Source organism: Cibotium barometz, chromosome 35, assembly GCF_041138505.1.
Source record: "Cibotium barometz isolate CiBa-2024 chromosome 35, ASM4113850v1, whole genome shotgun sequence".
NCBI lineage: Eukaryota > Viridiplantae > Streptophyta > Polypodiopsida > Cyatheales > Cibotiaceae > Cibotium > Cibotium barometz.
In genome coordinates, this window is record NC_141080.1 from 38,814,703 (window position 1) to 38,836,967 (window position 22,265).

The window sequence follows — 22,265 nt, forward strand, 5'->3', positions numbered from 1 at the left end:
TCTTACAAAAAGGGCTAAACAAGCACTCTACCTCCATCATGCCTTGTGTATAACCTATTTTCTTTAAAAACACACACATGTGTGCATAATTTATAAGGGGGACCTATGCCACCTCCACCATACCTTGTGTATGGTCTTTTTGATTTTTACTTATGCACTCATGTACACATAAGAAGTCATCATTGTCAAAATGTTTAACAAGACTAATGTTGGTTATAACATATTGTCGTGCAAGAGTTCTTTGAGGTGCTTCTCTGAGACACTGTGTGTATATTCAATGATTGGAACATTTGCCTAAAACCTAATAACTACTCTTGAAATTCTATAAAAGCATCATTGTTTTCATGTTGATGAGAATAAGTACTATTTCATTGTCCCATAAAGTTGTCTCTATTTCTCTGGAGCAACCATAAGAATAAATCATCAACATGCAAAACTTTATTTATTTAAGATATCATTTTATTAACTAGGCTAGCAATGTGGTATGGTCTCTCATGTTCGTTTTTATACCGTCTATGAGTTTATTAAACAAGTCAAGCGAGCTTTTATATACCGATTTCTCATGGTATAGTATGGTAGATTTCTCAATACATGCTCGTAGGGAATTTAAGTTCTCTTTTTTTTGGTTTGAACCAACAACAAAATCGAGTCTTGGCTCTACGAAGATTTGCTAGACCCTTATTTTCGAGGAGTAATCTTCTCGAGAAGTTTACATACGTCTCGAACAAATGGGCTTCTTAAAGATCTAGACTCTTTTATTAGGGCTTGTATCATTCTAATCCGATCACTTAACAATTCCTTTATCTGCCTCAGGATTCGGGAAAAGATAGGTTCGACTTAGCCTAGAACTTGTTCAAATTTGTGCAGAGCTTGCTCAAATTTTGGGAGAAAGAGAAGAATCCTCTTCAAAAATTTCAAGTTTTAGTTATATTTTGCAAAATCTATAGAGAAACGCCTTCTGAAAATGGTCAATTTCCTCTTCAAATTACAATGAGAAGGTTTTCAATCTGGCTCAATAAAAGGTATTTCGAGAGCAATCATCTCCCTTGTATTGTACATTTTAATCGTTGGATTCACAATGGGAAGATGGTGGGCGGCGGACACTCGTGAAGTCACCCCCCCTCGTCGCTATATTGCACGGTGTCTTTAAGAGGCGCCTCAGGTGGGATCGACGGCTGAGATGAGCGCGCGATATAGCGACGAGGGTCACCCCCCTAGTATCCAAATGGGCACTGCCCATGTGGGAAGAACCAAAAGAGCCTTAAGCCCTCTTTAAAACCCCCGAGAGATACAAGGAGGGGAGAGTTGGATGGCTTCCATGCGCGCCCTGTTGCGAGCTCGCCTATGGCGGCAGCCCTATTCACTAAGTGGCCATGGTGTCTGTTCCATGGCTCAGAGTGAGCAGTTGGGCCACCAATATCAACAAGCAGAGCAGCAACATCAGCGCCACTCCTTGTCGTCCATGGCCGCGGCCTCCCCCGCTTCTTCTACATTGTCCAACTACATTCCTGGATGCGCAGACGCCGCCGGTACCTCTCACTACGCCCAACGGTTCGCCGGACAAGCAGGTCGGCCACTTTTCCTTCTCTTTGCTCTGGTATTTTCCGACTTTATGCCCTTTAGGCATTTTCCGTACACCCCTTGGACCCCTCTGGATTCTCTCGTATGCCCGTATAACATGTTTGACTCTCTCTGTTTAGGTAAAGGTTCTTTCTTTACATGGGCATATAATGCATTGTATGTGCAAGCAGCTGTCAACACTTGTAAATAGCACTGCTCGATTGCACGGGTCAGAGGCTCTCCTCTCACACCCCTTCCTCACCAATTTGAGCACCTATCTATTTGGGGCCCTAAGTAGAGGCTATCATCCAAGAAGACGACAGTCCACTTTCCCAGAAAACATTGTTCATCATCTGCTAAAAAGTAGCAAGAGAATTGGTCAATTCAAAAGGTAAGACCAAAAACTCATAGTGGCCATAGGGTGTCTGAAACGGAGACTTAGGCACGTCCTCAAGTTTAATCCTTTTTTGATGATAGCTTGACTGGAGATCAATCTTGGTGAAAATACTTAGCACCCTGAAGACGATCTACCAAGATATCCATCCTCGGCAAAGGATATCTGTTCTTGGCAATGAGTTTATTCAAGCCTTTGTAATCTACACAGAAGCGCATGCTAACCATCTTTCTTTCGAGACAGAAGAACGGGAGGGTCCCATGGAGACTTACTAGACTGAAAACCTTTACTAAGATAATCTTACAGTTGTTGAGCAATCTCGTCCTCCTTCTTTTGGCTAAACCGATAAGGTTGCCGGGAGATGGGATTACTACCAGACAATAGCTCAATCGCATGATCAATGCCCCTCGTGTCATGTGCACAGTGTGTATCTACCGTGTGCGACACGCACGCAAGACTAGTTTCGAGGCTTGGGGAAGCTTGGAACTAGGCAGGCTGATTGACGAGCTGAGTTAGGGAAATACTAACGGGCGGGCACCCAAGTATGGACGGGCAGGCACCCAAGTGTGGACGCCCGATGACCGGTCAAGAGCCTATAAAAGGGTGGCCAAGGTTAGTTATTGGGATATAGAGAGTCTCGCGAGTTTGTGAGAGCTCTATGGTCTTGGAGCTTGGATCTAGTGCAGACGTGCACCTGCTTTACGCAGCCGAGGCCGGCAGCAATCTCGAGGCTCGCGAGGGCAGCTTCGTGGCGGTATGGGACGTTGCGAGAAGGAGATTGGTCGGTACGTCATCCTAGTTAGCTCAGCTCGTGGCTCGGTGGGGACAGCCAAGACTGTGGGCTTGTCCACGGTTGTCATGGTTGGGAGGTGAGTCAGGCGTGCACCCTCTTTGTTGTTGTTTATTGTCAAATCCCCACGGATCTCCTCGCGATCGATCTTGGTTCGAAGGGGAGTATGTCATGTGCACAGTCTGTATCTACCGTGTGCTACACGCACGCAAGACTAGTTTCGAGGCTTGGGGAAGCTTGGAACTAGGCAGGCTGATTGATGAGCTGAGTTAGGGAAATACTAACGGGCGGGCACCCAAGTATGGACGGGCGGGCGCCCAAGTGTGGACGCCCGATGACCGGCCAAGAGCCTATAAAAGGGTGGCCAAGGTTAGTTATTGGGATATAAAGAGTCTCGCGAGTTTGTGAGAGCTCTATGGTCTTGTAGCCTGGATCTAGTGTAGACGTGCACCTGCTTTACGCAGCCGAGGCCGGCAGCAATCTCGAGGCCCGCGAGGGCAGCTTCGTGGCGGTATGGGACGTCGCGAGGAGGAGATTGGCCGGTACGTCATCCTAGTTAGCTCAGCTCGTGGCTCGGTGGGGACAGCCAAGACTGTGGGCTTGCCCACGGTTGTCATGGTTGGGAGGTGAGTCAGGCCTGCACCCCCCTTGTTTGTTTGTTTGATATTTGCAGGATTCGAGTCTCGTACCAAGAACGATCACGAGGAGATCCGTGGGGATTTGACAGTTCGTACAGGGGGGAGCCATATCCACAACAACAAAGGACACAAATGTCGGCACTCCAAGACTCCTCTCGAGCACTCTCCAACGAAGCGAGGCACTAGGTGTCACGTGCATCCCGCACTTGGATGCCACGTAGACATATCTGTACAGAAGGTGCAGGACCTGGGATGGTAAACTGGTCCCATGTGAGTCCAGTCCGGGACGAGTCAGCTAGGGATCCATCTTAGTCGTTTGAGGTCAGGTGTGCATTGTCCTGCACAGGAGTCCAAGGTCAGGTGTACACTGTCCTGCACATGAAACAGTGCCAGTCCGCGCTGTGAGTCTCCCTCTGGAATGATGTCAATGATTCTGTGTATCTGGTATGGTACTGGATGCCAGATCATTGAGTAGGTAGTTAGGGTTTGCTTTTAGGAAAAGGGGCCGGCCCATAGGGCTACCCCAAGTCTTTGAGTGGGCATGGGGTGTCACCAAATGGCCGACCATTTGGTCCATCTCCAGATTTGTGTCTCGTTCACTTGAGGCCAGGCCAGTGTCTCATGTGAAGGGGCTAGTATTTTTGCATAACATGGACGGGAGCCAGATTGGTGCCACCCGTGTGTTAGTAGGACGGTGTCGTATGGACGGGAGCCAGACTGGTGCCACCCATGTATGACTTGGACTGTGTTCTATCCATGGGATTGTCACGCCATGGAAGAGCCAGTATTTGTGCCGTGTCTTGCCTATGGGACTGTCACTCCATAGGGAGGCTCGTGCCTAGATCTGTGTCTTACCTATGGGACGGTCACTCCATAGGAAGACCGGGATTTATGTTTTTCTGTCATGCCATCATTGTGTCCGACAGATGTTTTGTACTTGTTCCATGAACGGGAGATATGTCCATGATACTATTTGCACATGCATTCATGTTTTGCACGTTTGGAATTGTTTTCGCATGACTTGTATTCTTGTGTTTGCCTGTTTGACGTGCCACTTACTGAGCGGGGACGCCTGCCAGTGAGTCGTGAAGTTTGCTCTGTCTTCTGACGAGTTTTGTTGCGTGTGAACATGTGGTAAGTGTATTGCACTTGTTTATTTTATAGCTTTCTTTCTAACCTTTATGTTTTATAAGGTTGTAAGTTCACATTCATTAAAGAGTGGGCACCCTCCTTAATAATTAATGATGTCCTTGATAGGGTGGGCACCCATTATGGGCACCCACGTATGGGCCAAGGTGGGGAGGGAAACCCCACTCTTAATCCTATGTGTGGGGGTGGGTGCATGGCCACCTACCCACACCCCACCTTGGAACTGGCCGCCTCCATGCAAGCTAGGGGGGGGCCGGCCAGCTGTGGATGTGTGCCCTCTCCAACACCTACATATGCATGACCACCTCATCGTCTGGGGGAGACGAGGGTGCAGGCGACCAACCCATGAGACTTCTCTCCATACCAGGCGGCTGCGCTTCCTCTACAGGCGACTGCACCCCCTTCCATAGGCGGCTGCGCTCTCCTCTATAAGGCGGCTGTGTGGGGTTGCGCCTCCCTTCCACAGGCGGCTACAGGCGGCTCTGCTCCTCCCCTCTTCAGGCGGCTACGCTTTCTACACAGGCGGCTGCGCCTCCTCCCCTTGTAGGCAGCTGCGCCTCCTCCTCCTCCTCCTCCACAGCAGGCGGCTGTCCTCCCCTCCATAGGTGGCTGCGCTCTCCATAGGCGGTTGCGCCCTCCTGCACATGCGGCTGCGCCCCCAGACCTCCACAGGTGACTACGCCCAGGCCTCCTCTCCATTCAGCAGGCGGCTACGCTCGGATCTCCAGACGGCTGCACTTAGACGCCTCGAGTATTTGTCTTCCACTAGCGAGCTACAAGTAAGTGGATTGAGATTTAAATAAAGGATTTTGAAGTAAATCTGATAAGGGATACTCTCTACCGCTAACACCCGTTCGGTGCCGGGTAGTCCAAGTTTCTGGAGAACCACGGTCCATGGGTGCCGAGATCGGGAGAGCCAGGCGTTAGTACAGGAGCGCCTGTTCGCGCGTGGTCTTGGAACACCAGTGGGGCGCTCTCCGCGGATTCCAGTGAAGGCACAGGACCGTAGAGACTTGACTACTCGAGTGGGTTGCTCTCCTTCGAACGTCTACTTCGAGTCTCTTGTTTGGTAACTGTATTCATCTCAGTTGTACATGGACATCATCTGGTTCTTTGAACCCATGGAGCATTGTATCTTTTAAATACTTCCAATAATATATCATATATTGAGGGGGGGGTCGGCCTGTTTCGGCCCCAGTGGTGGTGCCATTGATCAACATTTCATTTCATTTCAGTTTCCAGTTGTTATTAAGTTGTCCATTCAAATTGTGATATTTAAGTTGTGCTATTACGCGTGTGGGTGTCCGACGGAGTCTTTTCCTACTTGACGGGATCGGTTTCATGGGGATAGTGTAAAACCCAGAGTCACATGGGGACGGGGACGAGGACGGGGACGGGGAAGTGCCGTCCCGGGGATGGGGTCGGGAACAGCAAAAAAAAACCTCTTTTTTAAAAGCAATTTAGGAGTTGAATGCATGACATACATATAGAGACACTTTGAACAAAATTTTACACCGAATAGACAAAAAAACAAGAGTCATTTTGAGCAAAATGCGCTAATAAAACATCGATGGCACACTTGTCACTGATTATGTGATTGATAGTCTGATAGATACAAAGAGATAAGTACATGCCTCATGGGCAGTGAGGGTTACAAAAAAGAGTGGGTACAAAATAGAGATACTAGATAGATCATAGATGATAGATCACAATAGATCATGGCCATTGGCAGTGGGCACAAAAAAGGTGAGATGGCTCAAGGCTCAAGAGTCAAGCCTCAAGCTCCTGAAGTGCTAGCCTCGCGGGAGGCTTGGAAGTCGAAGTCGTCGATGCCATTTGAAGCCTCCTCCTCCCCCTCAGGACGTAGCTCCTCCTCTACCTCCTCAAGATGCTCCTGAGCTGCAGGATCCTACTGTGCCATCTCCCATTCGGTGAAGTGTAGTGGACCTCATCCCACCATGACCATGTGTGCACCGCCGGCCTCCTTCGTGAAGAGCCCGCAACGGAAGATGTGGCGGCGGCGCCTTCACCTTGAGATGCCATGAATGATGATAGTGTGAGAGAGAGGGAAGAAGGGTGCAATAGAGAGTTGCAAGTTGCCGCTTGACTCTTGAGGCTTGCAAGTCTCAAGAGGGATGGATCATGGAACTTGGAGAGAGAGAGAGAGAGAGAGAGAGAGAGAGAGAGAGAGAGAGAGAGAGAGAGATGGCTTGGAAGTTGGCACAATGTAGATAGTATAGAGAGAGAGAGAGGGCTAACTTGCCACTTGGGCCTTGAGGCTTGGACAATGGAACTTGGAACTTTGGAAGCTTGAGGCTTGAGCAATGAGTCTTGAAGCTTCAAACTTGAGTGTGGAGAAAAGTCCTAAAGTGTGCCTTCTTTTATAGCTGGAAATTTGCCCGTTTCTGGCCGTTTTCTGACCGTTGGAGGCGTCCCCTGTCTGCGTTCCCTGCCCGTCCCACGTTTCGGGAACGCGTCCCCGGGATGACTTTTTGCGTCCCCATTCTGCACCGCGTCCCCCCCGTCCCCGGCCGTCCCCGTCCCCGCGTCCCCCTGTGACTTTGGTAAAACCACCCCCATGAGGGGTAGGAAGGCCCTGGCTGAACCCACCAGCCGTGGAGGGGCTGTAGGACAGCCCTAGGAGCAAGCCAGGGGAAGCCTACAGGCTGTACAATCTGTTCATGGCTGTAAGGGCAAGTATGGGGCAGCCCATACAGGTTGCCCAGTCCCCAAACAGCCTGTAAACAGTGCCCAATCCTATCTTGCTCAGGCGCCTAGTGCCAGCCAGCCAAGGGAAAAGATGCGCAGCAGTTTATGGATTTTATTTGAATTATTTCAGCATTTACTGCTGATTATTCAGTCATGGCAGAATAAGACACATTCGAATTTCGACTGAATTATACGCTGGCCGACTGCTATTAGTTGGTAGTATAAATAGGTGAGCCACAAATTCATTGTGTTATCTCATATTTCACCAAGTGCTCAAGCAATCCAAGGGGCCAAGACAGCCAAGGGCTTGCTAATGCAAAGGGGTGAAGGATTGCAGGTCAAGGGCAGAGATTTCTCAGCCAAGAAAGGTCAAGGTTTTTCTGTATTTTCTTTTCAGATTTACATCATTCTAATAAAGCAAATACACCATCCGTGGTGGGGGCTGAAACCGATCCCGTCAAGTGGGAAAGACTCCGCTGGACACCCACACGCTTAATAGCACAACTTTAAAACCACAAATTTGAAATGGACAACTTTAAAACAACTTGAATTTAAATGAACAGAAATGGAAAGATGGACACCAGCACTGGGGCCGGAACGGGCCGACCCCCCCCTCAATATATGATATATTTATTGGGAGTATTTAATGAATACAATGCTCCATGGGTTCTGAGAACCAGATAATGTCCATGTACATATGAAAACAGTACCAAACAAGTAGGCTCGGATTTCGATGAAGAAAACTCGAAGCAGAACGACCACTATTGTGGCCCAATCTCTGCGGTCCTGTGCTTTCACTGGACTCCGCGGAGAGCGCCTCACTGGTGTTCCGAGACCACGCACAAACAGGCGCTCTCGTACTAACGCCTGGCTCTCCCGATCTCAGCACCTTTGGACCGAGGTTCGCCAATACAGCTTGGACAACCCGGCACCGAACGGGTGTTGGCCGAGCGGGACGAATCTTTTATCAGATTTAAACATATAACTCTTTACTCAAATCTGAAAATCACTTACTTGTAGATGGTTGATAGGAAACCAATACTTGTGGTTTGCTGAGGATGAAACCACCCTTGTTGAAGAAGTAGTAGTCTCGTGTAGAACTATCAGAACAAGCACCACCACGATAGACCACAGCCGCCTGTGAGAGCAGCCACAACAGTCCTGGTGGAAGTGGCCACGTCTGAAGACAGTGAGGAAGGGCAACGCAGCCTGATAATATTCAGCCGCCTGGGGAAACAGTTGCAGCTGTGTGGCCTTGTGGAGGTGACAGCCGCCTGCAGGAGAGGCTGAGGTGCAGCCAGCAGCAGAGTCAACCGCCTGTAGAGAGTTTGGCGCAGGCAGCAGCAGCATAAGCAGCCCCCTGCAGAATTCAACGCAGCCACCAGCAATAATATTCAGTCACCTGTAGAGGGGCAGGCGCAGCAGGCAGAGCAGAAGGTGTTGCCCGTTGGAGATAGTTGCAACCAGCTTGTAGGGAAGGCAGGCGCAGCAGGCTGAGTAGTAGGTGCTGCCGTCTTTGTGCAGGGCAAGCAGCCGCCTATTGGATGAGCAGCCGTACAGCAGCAAACGTAGCAAACTCCAGCCGCCTGGAAGCTTACGAAAGGTGATGAAGCAACGCCAGGAAGAAGCGATGAGGTACCACGCTTGAAGGAAGGAGCTTTTTTTTAATAATATTCATGTGGGGTTAACCTTAGTGATACCCACGCATGCATGTGGGGGATTAGTGGAGGTAGGTGACCATGCCCACCCCCACACTCACTTAAAAGTGGGGCTCCCCACCTTGGCCCCAAAGTGGGTGCCCAAAGGGGGTGCCCACTTTTAAATAAGTGTGAATCCCCTAACCTTATAAAATAAAGGGGTTAGAATAAAATACATTAAAACAACATGTACCATATACTTACCACCTGTTCACATGCACTAAAACTTGTCAGAATACAGAGCAGACTTCACGACTCACTGGCAGGCGTCCCCGCTCAGTAAGTAACACGTCAGGCAGGCAAACACACAAAAATACATGTCATGCGAAAACAGTTTCAAACATGCAAAATATGTGTGCATGTGCAAAAAGTAACATGGACATATCTCCCGTTCATGGAACATGTACAAAATATCTGTCGGCACAAAACTGGCACGACATAAAAACATAAAAACCTGGTCTTCCTATGAAGTGACAGTCCCATAGGTAAGACACAGTTCCAGGCACGAGTTTCCCTAGGTGTGACAGTCCCATAGGTAAAACACGGCACGAATACTGGCTCTTCCATGGCGTGACAGTCCCATGGATCGAGCACAGTCCAGGTCATACACGGGTGGCACTGATCTGGCTCCCGTCCATACGACACCATCCTGCTAACACACGGGTGGCACCAGTCTGGCTCCCGTCCATGTCAGCAAAATACTGGCCTCTTCACATGAGACACCGGCCTGGCCTCAAGTGAACGAGACGCAAAAACTAGGAATGGACCAAATGGTCGGCCAATTGGTGACATCCCCCCGGGCTTCTAAAGAGTTGACCTCAACTTAAAAGCCTCAAGATATGCCTGCAACAATTGCGGATAATCTGCAAAGTAATCTTCATTTACCCATTTGGCATCAATAGGCAAATAATTCTTAAACTTCACAAGGTATCTCCTGGAAAGCTTTCCTGCAGGTAGCTTTCTCTCCTTGTGAAAAACAATCTGTTCTGGCTGGAGGATCTCCTCAAGCTCTTCAATTTCTGGCGGATCTTCTGTGACAGGCTCATCAGGATCTGGCCCCACATATTTCCGAAATAGACTCACATGAAAAGCATTGTGAATCTTCCAATGACTAGGTAAAGCAAGCCTGTAGGAGACTTCATTGATTTTGTGAATCACCTTGAAGGGTCCATAATAGCGAGGAGAAAGCTTAGGATATGATCCTTCTCGTCCTGGCCTCTTCCGAAGCCTAGCCTTCTCAAATTTCAGCAATACCCAATCACCTTCTTTGACTTCCATGTCCCTTCTATGCTTGTCAGCAGCCATTTTATGCTTATCCTGAGATCTTGCAATGGCTGTCCGCACCTGACCAAAGGCAACATCCAAGTCACGAACATATTCATCAGCTGCAAAAATCTCATCCTTGGTACGAAGGATGGGTGGCAAGACCACTCTGCCATAAATAATCTCAAATGGAGCCTTTCCTGTGGAAGCATGGATCGTATTGTTGTAGGCAAACTCAACAAGTGGAAGATACTTCTCCCATGCACTCTTTTGATCTGCCACATAACACTTCAACAAATCCAACACTGCTGAATTTGCAGCTTCACTTTGGCCATCCGTTTGGGGATGATAAGCTGATGAAAAGTCAAGCTTAGTACCCATATTATCAAACAAAGCCCTCCAAAATAGGCTTGTAGTCCTGGGATCTCTGTCCCCAACAATGGATTTAGGCATACCATGATGCTTGAAAATATTAGCAAGAAAAAGCTTTACCATATGATCAGCTTTAATGGTTTTCTTGACGGGCAAGAAGTGAGCTTGCTTGCTAAACCTGTCCACAATAGTCCAAATAGCATCATTCCCATGCTGGGATCTAGGCAAATCCATAATAAAATCCATCGTGATACTTTCCCAAGGTTGCGAGGGAATAGGCAATGGCTGAAGCAAACCTGGAGGCTTTTGCCTATCAAATTTCACCTTTTGGCAAGTAATACATGCACGCACATAAGCCTCAATGTCTTTACGCATGCTTGGCCAAAAGAAATACCTCTGAATCATGCGAGTAGTAGGCATAATACCTCTATGACCAGCATATGGTGGAGCGTGACATTCGTCCATAACCTTTGGACGCAAATCCTTCACCACACATAGGCAATGATCCTTCATGAGATAACCCTCGTTGATAACATAAGAGGCATGTGAATGACCAGCCATCAAATCAGTCCATATATGGCAAAAATCAGCATCCAAATGATACAAATCTCTCATAGCAGATAGATCTCCATGAGAGGCCACTGAGATTGCAGCAATATAAGGCCTCCTAGATAGTGCATCGGCCACCACATTTTTCTTTCCTGGAGTATGTACAATCTGAAAATGAAACATGGAAAGAAAATTTGCCATTCTCATCTGCTTCTCTGAAAGCTTGGTTTGAGATAGAAAGTATCTCAAGCTTTGATGATCTGTCTTGACTACAAATTCAGCCCCAAGAAGGTAGTGTTTCCAAATCTTTAAGGCGTGAATTACAGCCAAGAGCTCTTTCTCATAGATATCCATATGAAGCTCAGCATCATGCAAACGACGGCTCTCGTATGCAACTGCATGCCCTTCTTGATTTAGGACAGCTCCTATGCAATCACCACAAGCATCACATTCAACCACGAATGACTTGTGCAAGTCAGGAACAATCAATACTGGACCACATATGATCGCATGCTTGAGCTGCAAGAAAGCATCCTGTTCCTTTGAAGTCCATTTGAAAGCAGTTTTCTTCTTCGTGAGATCATGTAGAGGAGTGGCAATCATGGCGAAATGCCTTATGAAACGTCTGTAATATGAACATAATCCCAGAAAACTACGTTTTGATGTACGTTTTGCAATTCGGGCCAATTCCGAATAGTCTCTATCTTTGCAGGATCCATTGTAACTCCATCCTTGGATACAATATGTCCCAGATAATGAATCTCTGAAAGGAAAAACTCACTTTTTTTGGCATTGACGAAAAGTTTATGCTTCCGCAACTCTTCGAACACTGTGACCAAATGAGTTCTGTGTTCCTGCTCATTCTTGGAGAAAACCAAGATATCATCAAAGAAGACTCCTGTAAACTTGCGATGGGATCGGAATATCCTATCCATCATACGATTAAAAGTAGCAGGAGCATTGGTGAGACCAAAAGGCATTACCTAGAATTCATATAATCCGAAGGCTGTCCTGAATGCAGTCTTATGGACATCTTGTGGCACCACGCGTATCTGGTGATAACCACTCTTCAAATCAAGTCTGCTAAAGCAAGCTGAGCCATCAAGCTTATCCAAGATATCATCAATACGTGGAATAGGAAATCTGTTCTTGATGGTAAGCTTGTTCAAAGCTCTATAGTCTACACACATACGGAATGATCCGTCCTTCTTTTGAACAAGAAGCACAGGAGAGCAGTAAGGTGAGAAATTGGGCTGAACCAAACCTTTCTCTAAAAGCTCGTTTATCTGCTTCATAATTTCTTCTTCTTGTGCAGCACTCACTCGGTATGCGGGTTTGTTAGGTGGAGAACTACCTGGCACAAGATCTATGCGGTGATCTTCGGGCCTTTGGGGAGGTAATTCACCTGGCAACGAGTCAGCAAAACAGTCTTTGAATGCATTAAGAAAATTCAGCCTATCATTAGACATAGCATCCACATTTTGATGATTTGGCACAAGACTATTACGCACAAAAACCAAGTACGTTGAAAGACTCTTTTTCATTGCTTTATTAATTTGGATGTGTGATACAACTGGGATGGAATCCCCTTCTTTGCCAGCATCAATAAAATGCATGCGGCCTTTATGCATAAAAGAAATCATATTGGACTTGTAGTCTTTGCGGGGCTCAAGCCTATGGTGCCATGGCTTGCCCAACAATACATCACATCCATTCAGAGGAGCAACTAAGAAATGCTCATTATCAAGATAGCACTGAATATGAATACGCAACTTCCCAATCAAAGGGGTAACCTGCACCTCTTTGCCAATAAATGCAGCTTCAGCTTCAATCTGAGGTCCCATGCTTTCAACCTCAATACCCAATGCAGCTGCCATTTGCATAGAGATGAAATTGTCAGTTGCACAGTCATCAAACATGAATAATGCGGGCTGATCCTTGATTTGCCCCCAAGCCTTGCAAACCATACGCTCTTTTGCATCATGACCTGTATTACCTTGCACATCAGGAACTGCATGAACATTTGCTTTGGTGTGCTTGTCCTCGTGCTTTGGTTTGCGATTTGGGCATTGCCGAAACATGTGGTCTTTGCTACCACAAGAAAAGCATTTTCCATCCTTAGCATATTGCTCTCTTTGCTCCGGGGTTAATCCAAATTTGTTCTTTCTTGGGCCCTGTTCTTTAGATGTGTAATTTTCAGCTTTACCACCCTTGTAAGGCTCCCGGAAGTTCTTTTTAGGTGGCTGTCCACCCTTTTGCTGATTTGGGGCAGCCTTGTCCTTTGCCTTGGAACCTCCTTGATCCTGCTTGATCTTGAGCACCAATTGCTCTGTAGCAAGAGCAGAAGCTGTGAGTTGTTGCAACGTATGTTTTGGGTGCAATTCAATACCCGATCTATATGCAGGTTGCAATCCAGAACGAAACTTCCTCTTTCTTTCATCCTCTGTGATTAGCATGAAGGGAGTCACTTCCAGCAACACTTTCCAAAATTTGTTAACATACTGTTGCACACTCTCATTATCTTTTTGCTCCAACCTGTCCCACTTTTGAGTGAGAGTTTGCTCCGCATTGGGAGGCAAGAACTGAGCATAAAATCTATCTTTGAATTCCTTCCAAGTAGAGATGGGATCCTTGGTGATCTTTTCGGTGATCCACCAATGGGCAGCAGTCCCTTTCAGAAACATGCTAGCATGGCGCACCTTCGACTTTTCTGTAAAGTCCTCATCGCTAAAAGCAATGTCGAACTGTGCCACAAATGCTAACACCTTAGAAGCATCATGTTCACCATGAAAGACATCAAATTTGACAGATTTATCACCTGCTTTGAACTCCTTGAGCTTCCTGGCATGAGGCTCATGGTCCTCTCTTTTTCTTTTCCCCTTATCCAACGGGGTAGCCCTGTCTGCATGGGCTCCATGGGCCGTCAAAGAAGCTTCATGGGGCACGGTGGCATGTGCTCCACGAACTCGAAACTCAGATGCATGTGACTTACCTGCATATGGCATGGTCTCTCCATGAGACAACTCAGAAGGCAAAATTTTTCTGGAAGCAGACCTGTCACCATGAGATACATATCTTGCATGCATGTGACTTTCGTGCCCTCCATGAGCACTGGCATACATAAATCTATCAGGCTTAGTGCCTTGGGGAGAGGATGCATGACGAGAGGTGACAATCACCTCTTCCTTTTGCATAAAAGATTTCAGCCTCTGGGATGCGGGATCTCCATGCTTCAAACGAGGTGGATTTCTGAATTTTAGCTCTCCGTCATCCCCCTCTTTGATATCACCTTTGCGAAGGAGATAGGCAAGTGCCAACTCCCTTGGTTTCTTGCCCACTTCACGAGCCATTGATTCAAAGGTTACATCAACCATAGCGTCAGCCTTCCTGGCTTCAATAGCACTTTGTAGATGGGGATCTTCATGCAAAAACTTCAATTCTTGCTCTTGAGCCTGCAAAAGTTTTCTCATATGTTCCATTTCAGCCCTCATAGCATCAGGGTCTTGTTCAAGCATAACTGTCTTTCCTGGAGACAGTTGACCTTTGGATTCACTATCCATAACCCTTTCAAGGGGCTTGTGTCTACCTCGCAGGGCATCAGACCCACGAGAAGCACTAGATGGACCCCTCGAATTTGGTACTTCCAAAGGGTTGCCTTGGCTGTCCATTGTGTTCAAAGTTTGCTAAAAGCGGGATGTCCAGTACACAGGTTCGTTTCCCCACTAGGAAGAGGGAAACAACCGTGCTCTGATACCAATGAAACCGATCCCGTCAAGTGGGAAAGACTCCGCTGGACACCCACACGCTTAATAGCACAACTTTAAAACCACAAATTTGAAATGGACAACTTTAAAACAACTTGAATTTAAATGAACAGAAATGGAAAGATGGACACCAGCACTGGGGCCGGAACGGGCTGACCCCCCCCTCAATATATGATATATTTATTGGGAGTATTTAATGAATACAATGCTCCATGGGTTCTGAGAACCAGATAATGTCCATGTACATATGAAAACAGTACCAAACAAGTAGGCTCGGATTTCGATGAAGAAAACTCGAAGCAGAACGACCACTATTGTGGCCCAATCTCTGCGGTCCTGTGCTTTCACTGGACTCCGCAGAGAGCGCCTCACTGGTGTTCCGAGACCACGCACAAACAGGCGCTCTCGTACTAACGCCTGGCTCTCCCGATCTCAGCACCTTTGGACCGAGGTTCGCCAATACAGCTTGGACAACCCGGCACCGAACGGGTGTTGGCCGAGCGGGACGAATCTTTTATCAGATTTAAACATATAACTCTTTACTCAAATCTGAAAATCACTTACTTGTAGATGGTTGATAGGAAACCAATACTTGTGGTTTGCTGAGGATGAAACCACCCTTGTTGAAGAAGTAGTAGTCTTGTGTAGAACTATCAGAACAAGCACCACCACGAGAGACCACAGCCGCCTGTGAGAGCAGCCACAACAGTCCTGGTGGAAGTGGCCACGTCTGAAGACAGTGAGGAAGGGCAACGCAGCCTGATAATATTCAGCCGCCTGGGGAAACAGTTGCAGCTGTGTGGCCTTGTGGAGGTGACAGCCGCCTGCAGGAGAGGCTGAGGTGCAGCCAGCAGCAGAGTCAACCGCCTGTAGAGAGTTTGGCGCAGGCAGCAGCAGCATAAGCAGCCCCCTGCAGAATTCAACGCAGCCACCAGCAATAATATTCAGTCACCTGTAGAGGGGCAGGCGCAGCAGGCAGAGCAGAAGGTGTTGCCCGTTGGAGATAGTTGCAACCAGCTTGTAGGGAAGGCAGGCGCAGCAGGCTGAGTAGTAGGTGCTGCCGTCTTTGTGCAGGGCAAGCAGCCGCCTATTGGATGAGCAGCCGTACAGCAGCAAACGTAGCAAACTCCAGCCGCCTGGAAGCTTACGAAAGGTGATGAAGCAACGCCAGGAAGAAGCGATGAGGTACCACGCTTGAAGGAAGGAGCTTTTTTTTAATAATATTCATGTGGGGTTAACCTTAGTGATACCCACGCATGCATGTGGGGGATTAGTGGAGGTAGGTGACCATGCCCACCCCCACACTCACTTAAAAGTGGGGCTCCCCACCTTGGCCCCAAAGTGGGTGCCCAAAGGGGGTGCCCACTTTTAAATAAGTGTGAATCCCCTAACCTTATAAAATAAAGGGGTTAGAATAAAATACATTAAAACAACATGTACCATATACTTACCACCTGTTCACATGCACTAAAACTTGTCAGAATACAGAGCAGACTTCACGACTCACTGGCAGGCGTCCCCGCTCAGTAAGTAACACGTCAGGCAGGCAAACACACAAAAATACATGTCATGCGAAAACAGTTTCAAACATGCAAAATATGTGTGCATGTGCAAAAAGTAACATGGACATATCTCCCGTTCATGGAACATGTACAAAATATCTGTCGGCACAAAACTGGCACGACATAAAAACATAAAAACCTGGTCTTCCTATGAAGTGACAGTCCCATAGGTAAGACACAGTTCCAGGCACGAGTTTCCCTAGGTGTGACAGTCCCATAGGTAAAACACGGCACGAATACTGGCTCTTCCATGGCGTGACAGTCCCATGGATCGAGCACAGTCCAGGTCATACACGGGTGGCACTGATCTGGCTCCCGTCCATACGACACCATCCTGCTAACACACGGGTGGCACCAGTCTGGCTCCCGTCCATGTCAGCAAAATACTGGCCTCTTCACATGAGACACCGGCCTGGCCTCAAGTGAACGAGACGCAAAAACTAGGAATGGACCAAATGGTCGGCCAATTGGTGACAGGGGCCCTACAGAGGGTATTTGGGACCTAATACTGTGTCCTCTCCTCTCTCCCTCCCTCTCTCTCTCTCTCTCTATTTTCTGCACATCTTCATTCAGTTTGTGCATTAATTCTGTCGCGAAAAGTGTGCTGATTTCTGAGTGTTGAAGTTACCGATCTTCTCCGAAGCTTCCGCATGTTACACTAGGACCAATCAGCCCCCTCTCAAATCTGAGAGAGAAAGAGGCTGGACAGCAGCAAAACAGTCCACCAAATTGCATTTCAGCTTACACACTTCAGGATCACAGCCATCATAGCTTCGGCAGCCCCGGTGCCTTGTTGGAACCTCCGACACCCACACTGACCAGAGGTGGGAGATTATTAGCAGCATTGTGGCCTAGCACATATGGCGGGTGCGCTATCGAGTGTACTCATCCCTCTAATAGAGTCCATTAGCTGCATTTAGACGGATATTATCCACACTGTGCGTGGCATTGGTATTGGTTGGTAGGAGATTCTGACTGCAAGCGGCAACGCTGCATGGCCATCTTGCATACTTGGGAGCAGTAGCCCTTTCCTCACCAGTAGGGATAGTGATGCCACTTGGCATTACAGGCCTCCTTGGCCTCGGTGTGCCCCCCCCCCACCAAGGATATGCAGTCTCCCTCTCCCCTTCGAGAGCAGTCAGTCATGGAGGGATCACCCCCTTCTTTCTTTGAGCATTTTACCTCTACAGAGGGTTGTAGCCTTCCATGGGTGGACGTTTGTTTTTAACTAGTGGATCTTTTCCTAGGAAAAAAAAGTAAAGTGTAATGTCAGAGGTTTAGAGGAGTTTCCGGCATTAAACAGAGGCTACTGTGGTGGGTTTTCACCAATTGAGCCACCTACATGAGTACTCAGTAGATATCTACTTGAGCGTTTTTGTTTAGGTCTGATGTGGTGCGTTTGGAGGCCCTTCTGGGCACCCCTGTGCTACCATTTTGATCACTAATTTGGGCACACTTGAGGCTTTTTATTCAGGACACATGCACAGGGTTCAAACGTGCTACCTGACACCAACATGTCGGACCACACCATTTAGACAGTCAAATCAAACTTGTTATTCTAGTTCTCATATATGCAAGATGGCATGTTCTCAATGTGGTTTTGCAGCGGCTGGCCATTTCAGGACCTTGAGAACTGGTGGTCCAACTGGGGATCTTATTGTGTCATCTCTTGGTCATGGAACTTACCTTGGTTCGGACAAGGACTCGGAAGACAGAGAATATATGGAGTCAATAACTAGAAGTCTAACCCTCGGTATCAATATCATCGATTCGTATGTATTCAGCTTCCTTTTCGTTTGTGCTAATTATTGTTGAAGCTGACGTTTTTAGTTGTACACTCAGGGTCTTTACACACATAACCCCCTACCCATGAGAGTCTCATCTGCCTGTTGGGGAGGGGGTTTACCCCTGACCAACCCCTGCCTATCTGAGTGATGGATGGGGGATGTGTCTGTTAGGACCCTAGGTAGGAGTTTTTGATTGTTTGGATTTGGAAAATCAATTGTTCTGATGCTCTGTGTTTTTTATTGTTGTCTTGTGATGGGTGTGTGCAGAGCAAGCAATTTCCGGAATATGCGGAGTGAGGTGGCCGTTGGACAGTGCTTAACAAGGGCCTTTAAACAAAAATTGATAGATAGGAATGAAGTGATTGTCTGCACAAAAGGAGGATTTCTATCTTTTGACTTCAGGGAGGATATTGAACCTCGCACATATATTGATGATACTTATGTGAAAACAGGCCTTTTTCAGCTCAATGAGTTTGTGGGAGGCTGCCATTGTCTTTCAGCACCATTTCTTAAGAACCAAGTGAGTTTCTTAGACTCCCCCCCCTCCCCCCCCCCAACCCCCCAAAGCCCTCCTTTTCTTCTCCACATCGCACACACCTAGACACATGCAAGGAGCACTTGTGATCCACTTCCCTGTCCTCGCCTTTTCGCTTGCTCCCTACTTTCCCCTCCCCTATCCCCTATCCCACTCCCGTCTTTTCTACCCTTTTCCGGCCAGGTCTACAATCCAATGCGCTTCACTTGTAATGTTCACCCTGCACTTGGCACGTGGACATAAAGGCATGTCAAGCCAGTCGCCATCAGGGTAGGCTTGTGTAATCGCAAGTAGTTTTTCCATGTAATGGTCCATTTGATTAGTTTCACCCAAAATTCTGGATATATCTAGAGGCGTGGATTGAATGAACTCTTGGGAGTCAACCAAGTCTTCAAGGTCTGAGATGCTGTCTAGCAAGGCAAAGGAATTAGCAAAAGCCCTGTGGTTACCCGACCTATTCTATCTAAAGGTCTTCCCCCTGTTGGGTATGGTAAACTTTTCTCCCTTGTCTTTTGAGGTAGAGGGAGCAAGGTGAGGGGGCACAGTCAGATTATTATTCACTCCAGCAGGCTGAGCTTTGTTGCTGTTGGCTGTTGGAAGATTAGGGGAATTGATGGCACTCAGATTAGGGTATTTGGTAGGACACTCTCTGATAACATGCCCTTGCTTTTCACAATGGAAGGAAGCACCTAAGGTGGTCGGTGTGGGAGGCTCACACTCCACGCAAGCTATCAAGGCTGGGGTGGTAGTCTGTGCAGGGGTCCTCTTAGGACATGCCTTAGAAGTATGCCCTTTTGCATGACAAAAGAAACATCGCCCCTCCTCCTTGTATTGTTCGTGCTCTTGGGGATTGAGCTTACCACTTGTCTTGCCGGCCAGAGCCTTCTGGTCTTGAGGCAGGCGAGATCCATTGTTCAAGTTCTTGGAGCTAGAGGCTCCCGGGGTAGACCCTGATCGGGTCTGGTTATGGCCCTTGCTAGTGGCTGTGGCTGCCTTGGCTACTCCAAGCTGGGAGGTCTTCGGTTTTCCATTGTTGTATTTCATCTCGGCACTTTGCGCAAGAGAAAGTGCCCGATCAAACACCTGTGGTTCAAACATACGCACATCCCACTGGATTTGCGTGTCTGAACCGTAGAAGAATTGACATTGTTTGTCCTCGTCTGATTTTTGCAATTGTAAAGCCAGGTGAGTGACTTTATTTGCAAATTGGAGAACTAGTAGCATGTTCTAGCGCAATCCTCGATACTCATCCTCGAGTTGCTCAAGATAGTGAGGTGGTAGAAACGGCTTCTTGACATCAATGACAAATTGGTCCCAGTCATAGGCAGCAGCTCCAAAATTTGAATTGGCTTGGGCCCAATGAGTCCACCAAGAGATGGCTTCCCCTTCAATGTAGCAACTAGCTAACACCACCTTCTCTATGTTTGACTTCCTACCAGCAACAAAGTTGGCTTCAAATTGATGAATCCAGGAATACAAAGTTGTGGGATCGAGTTTACTGTTAATACTTTCTAAGATTCACCTTCTCTATGTCCGACTTCCTACCAACAACAAAGTAGGCTTCAAACTAATGAATCTAGGAATACAAAGGAGCGAGTCTAGGGAAGATGCATTGCATCTCATGTGCTCAAATCAGACCATGTTCCCTCTCGCATAAGAGGTGAAGCGTGATGGTTTTGCACTCTTCATCATACCACCCATTCTGGGATTGGGAGTCCACTGGTGGCTGGGTGTGTAGTGTGGACGGTAAAGTGGGGCATGAGATCATAAAAGAAAGGTATGCGTGGTTCACTAGTATGGGGTGAGGAGTGATGATGAAGTGAGAGAGAGAGAGAGAGAGAGAGAGAGAGAGAGAGGTGATGTGATGATGACGATGATGACAATACTCTTTGCTGTGTACAGCTCGAAATAAGCAGGAGGAACTTTAATCTGGACATGATTGATATCTACTTTGTGCACAATCCTGAGATCCAGCTGAATGTTGTCCCACGCCAAACGGTTCTTTCACGAATCAAGAATGCATTTGCTGCTCTTGAGGAATGTGTGTCAGCTGGGAAGATCACAATGTATGGTGTAGCCTCTTGGAACGCGTTTCGGACCAATTCTTCCGCCAAGCTTCATCTATCACTTGAAGAGCTAGTTTATTTTGCCAAAGAAGTTGGTATGCCCCTCTTCCATGTCTTCTTCAAGTCAATTTTCTTTGAATTTGTCTCATGGTTTGGCTATAAATTAGGTTACTCTTACGTCAGGTGCTGAGAGCAGATACACACATTATACCCGCCCCTCCCAGCCTGCCTACTTGTTGGGCATGCAATCTAAGGAAGCTGCACTGCAATGGTGGGCCGGTGGGAGAGCACGGGGCTTTCACACATGGTGACTGCAGTGCAGCTGCATTAAGTATTTCAGTAGCTTCTTTCCTTATTTCATTAAGTAAAAAAAAGTGTTTGGTTTGTGGCAACTGCCTGTCCCTACTGCAATACCTCGCCTATGCTTGCAAGGGCAGGCACCCAACATGTGTGTAAAAAGCCATGATGCTTCTGTCCCGAGGATATGCCTAAAGTGAACTTTAGGAAAGGTAATGTGCAGGCTGTTTGTACATGACAGGCCTGCTAACCTTATGATGGTATCGTTTTCTGTTCTTGTTTCTTTGTACTTGGATTTGGCAAGGTATTACTACAATTTTTCAGAGCATTTATGTCATGTACAGGTGGGGACAATCATCACTTCAAGGTTATACAGCTTCCTTACAGTTTGAGACTGCAAGAGGCTGCCAATGCAGCAACACAGTCTGTCAAGGGAAAGCGAATGCCCGCACTTCACGCTGCACACCATCTTGGAATTCAAGTCATAGGGACTGCCTCAATAAATCAGGTATTGGTCTACCTCAATTGATATGAATGACGTGCTGCATTTCTTGGTTGTCATGAGTTTCTGAGTTTCTCTTCTAGCCAGTCTATGTCCACCCACAATGAGCTGGGAAAGCTAGGCTTAAATGGGCCATATCTCCTGTCCATGACGGAAGTCCACTGCCTATCTTTTGCATGCTTTTAAGGGGCCTATGAAAAGAATTTGCAACATGTTACAATTTTGATTCAAAATTTATGCAGGCAAACTTTTCCAACTGCTTCTCACCGGAAATTCGGGAAAAATTCCCTGAGCTTGGTGACAGGAGAACTGATGCACAATGTGCTCTCCAGTTCGTTCGAAAAACTCCTGGTCTCACAACAGGCGTGGTCGGTATGCGCAGTGTTATGCACGTTGAAGAAAACGCTGCATTAATCAGATGTCCTGCGAACACTGGCTAAGAGCATGTACACCATTGCTTTTGCATATCGCTTCGGTGTTTTCCTGATGGTAGCAACTGTCCAGATCAGATCTTTGGCAGCTTAATAGAACATTCTAGTTGTAATCAACGGTCTTTTGATGGCCTTAGCATATGAAGACGTGAAGGCAGCAGTTTTGTTCATAGACACTTGAGGAATATGAAATTTGAAAA

The 22,265-nt window shown here is 47.3% G+C and overlaps 1 protein-coding gene across 1 annotated transcript; it reads left to right on the forward strand.

Moving 5' to 3' along the window:
- The first annotated feature begins 1,264 nt into the window (after window positions 1-1,264).
- On the forward strand, window positions 1,265-22,265 carry LOC147618421 (uncharacterized). The gene is made up of 6 exons (XM_086774857.1): window positions 1,265-1,568; window positions 18,054-18,219; window positions 18,502-18,754; window positions 20,672-20,930; window positions 21,477-21,640; window positions 21,877-22,265. The coding sequence occupies exons 1-6, from the start codon at window positions 1,310-1,312 to the stop codon at window positions 22,072-22,074; spliced, it is 1,299 nt and encodes a 432-aa protein (XP_086630983.1). The 5' UTR covers window positions 1,265-1,309; the 3' UTR covers window positions 22,075-22,265.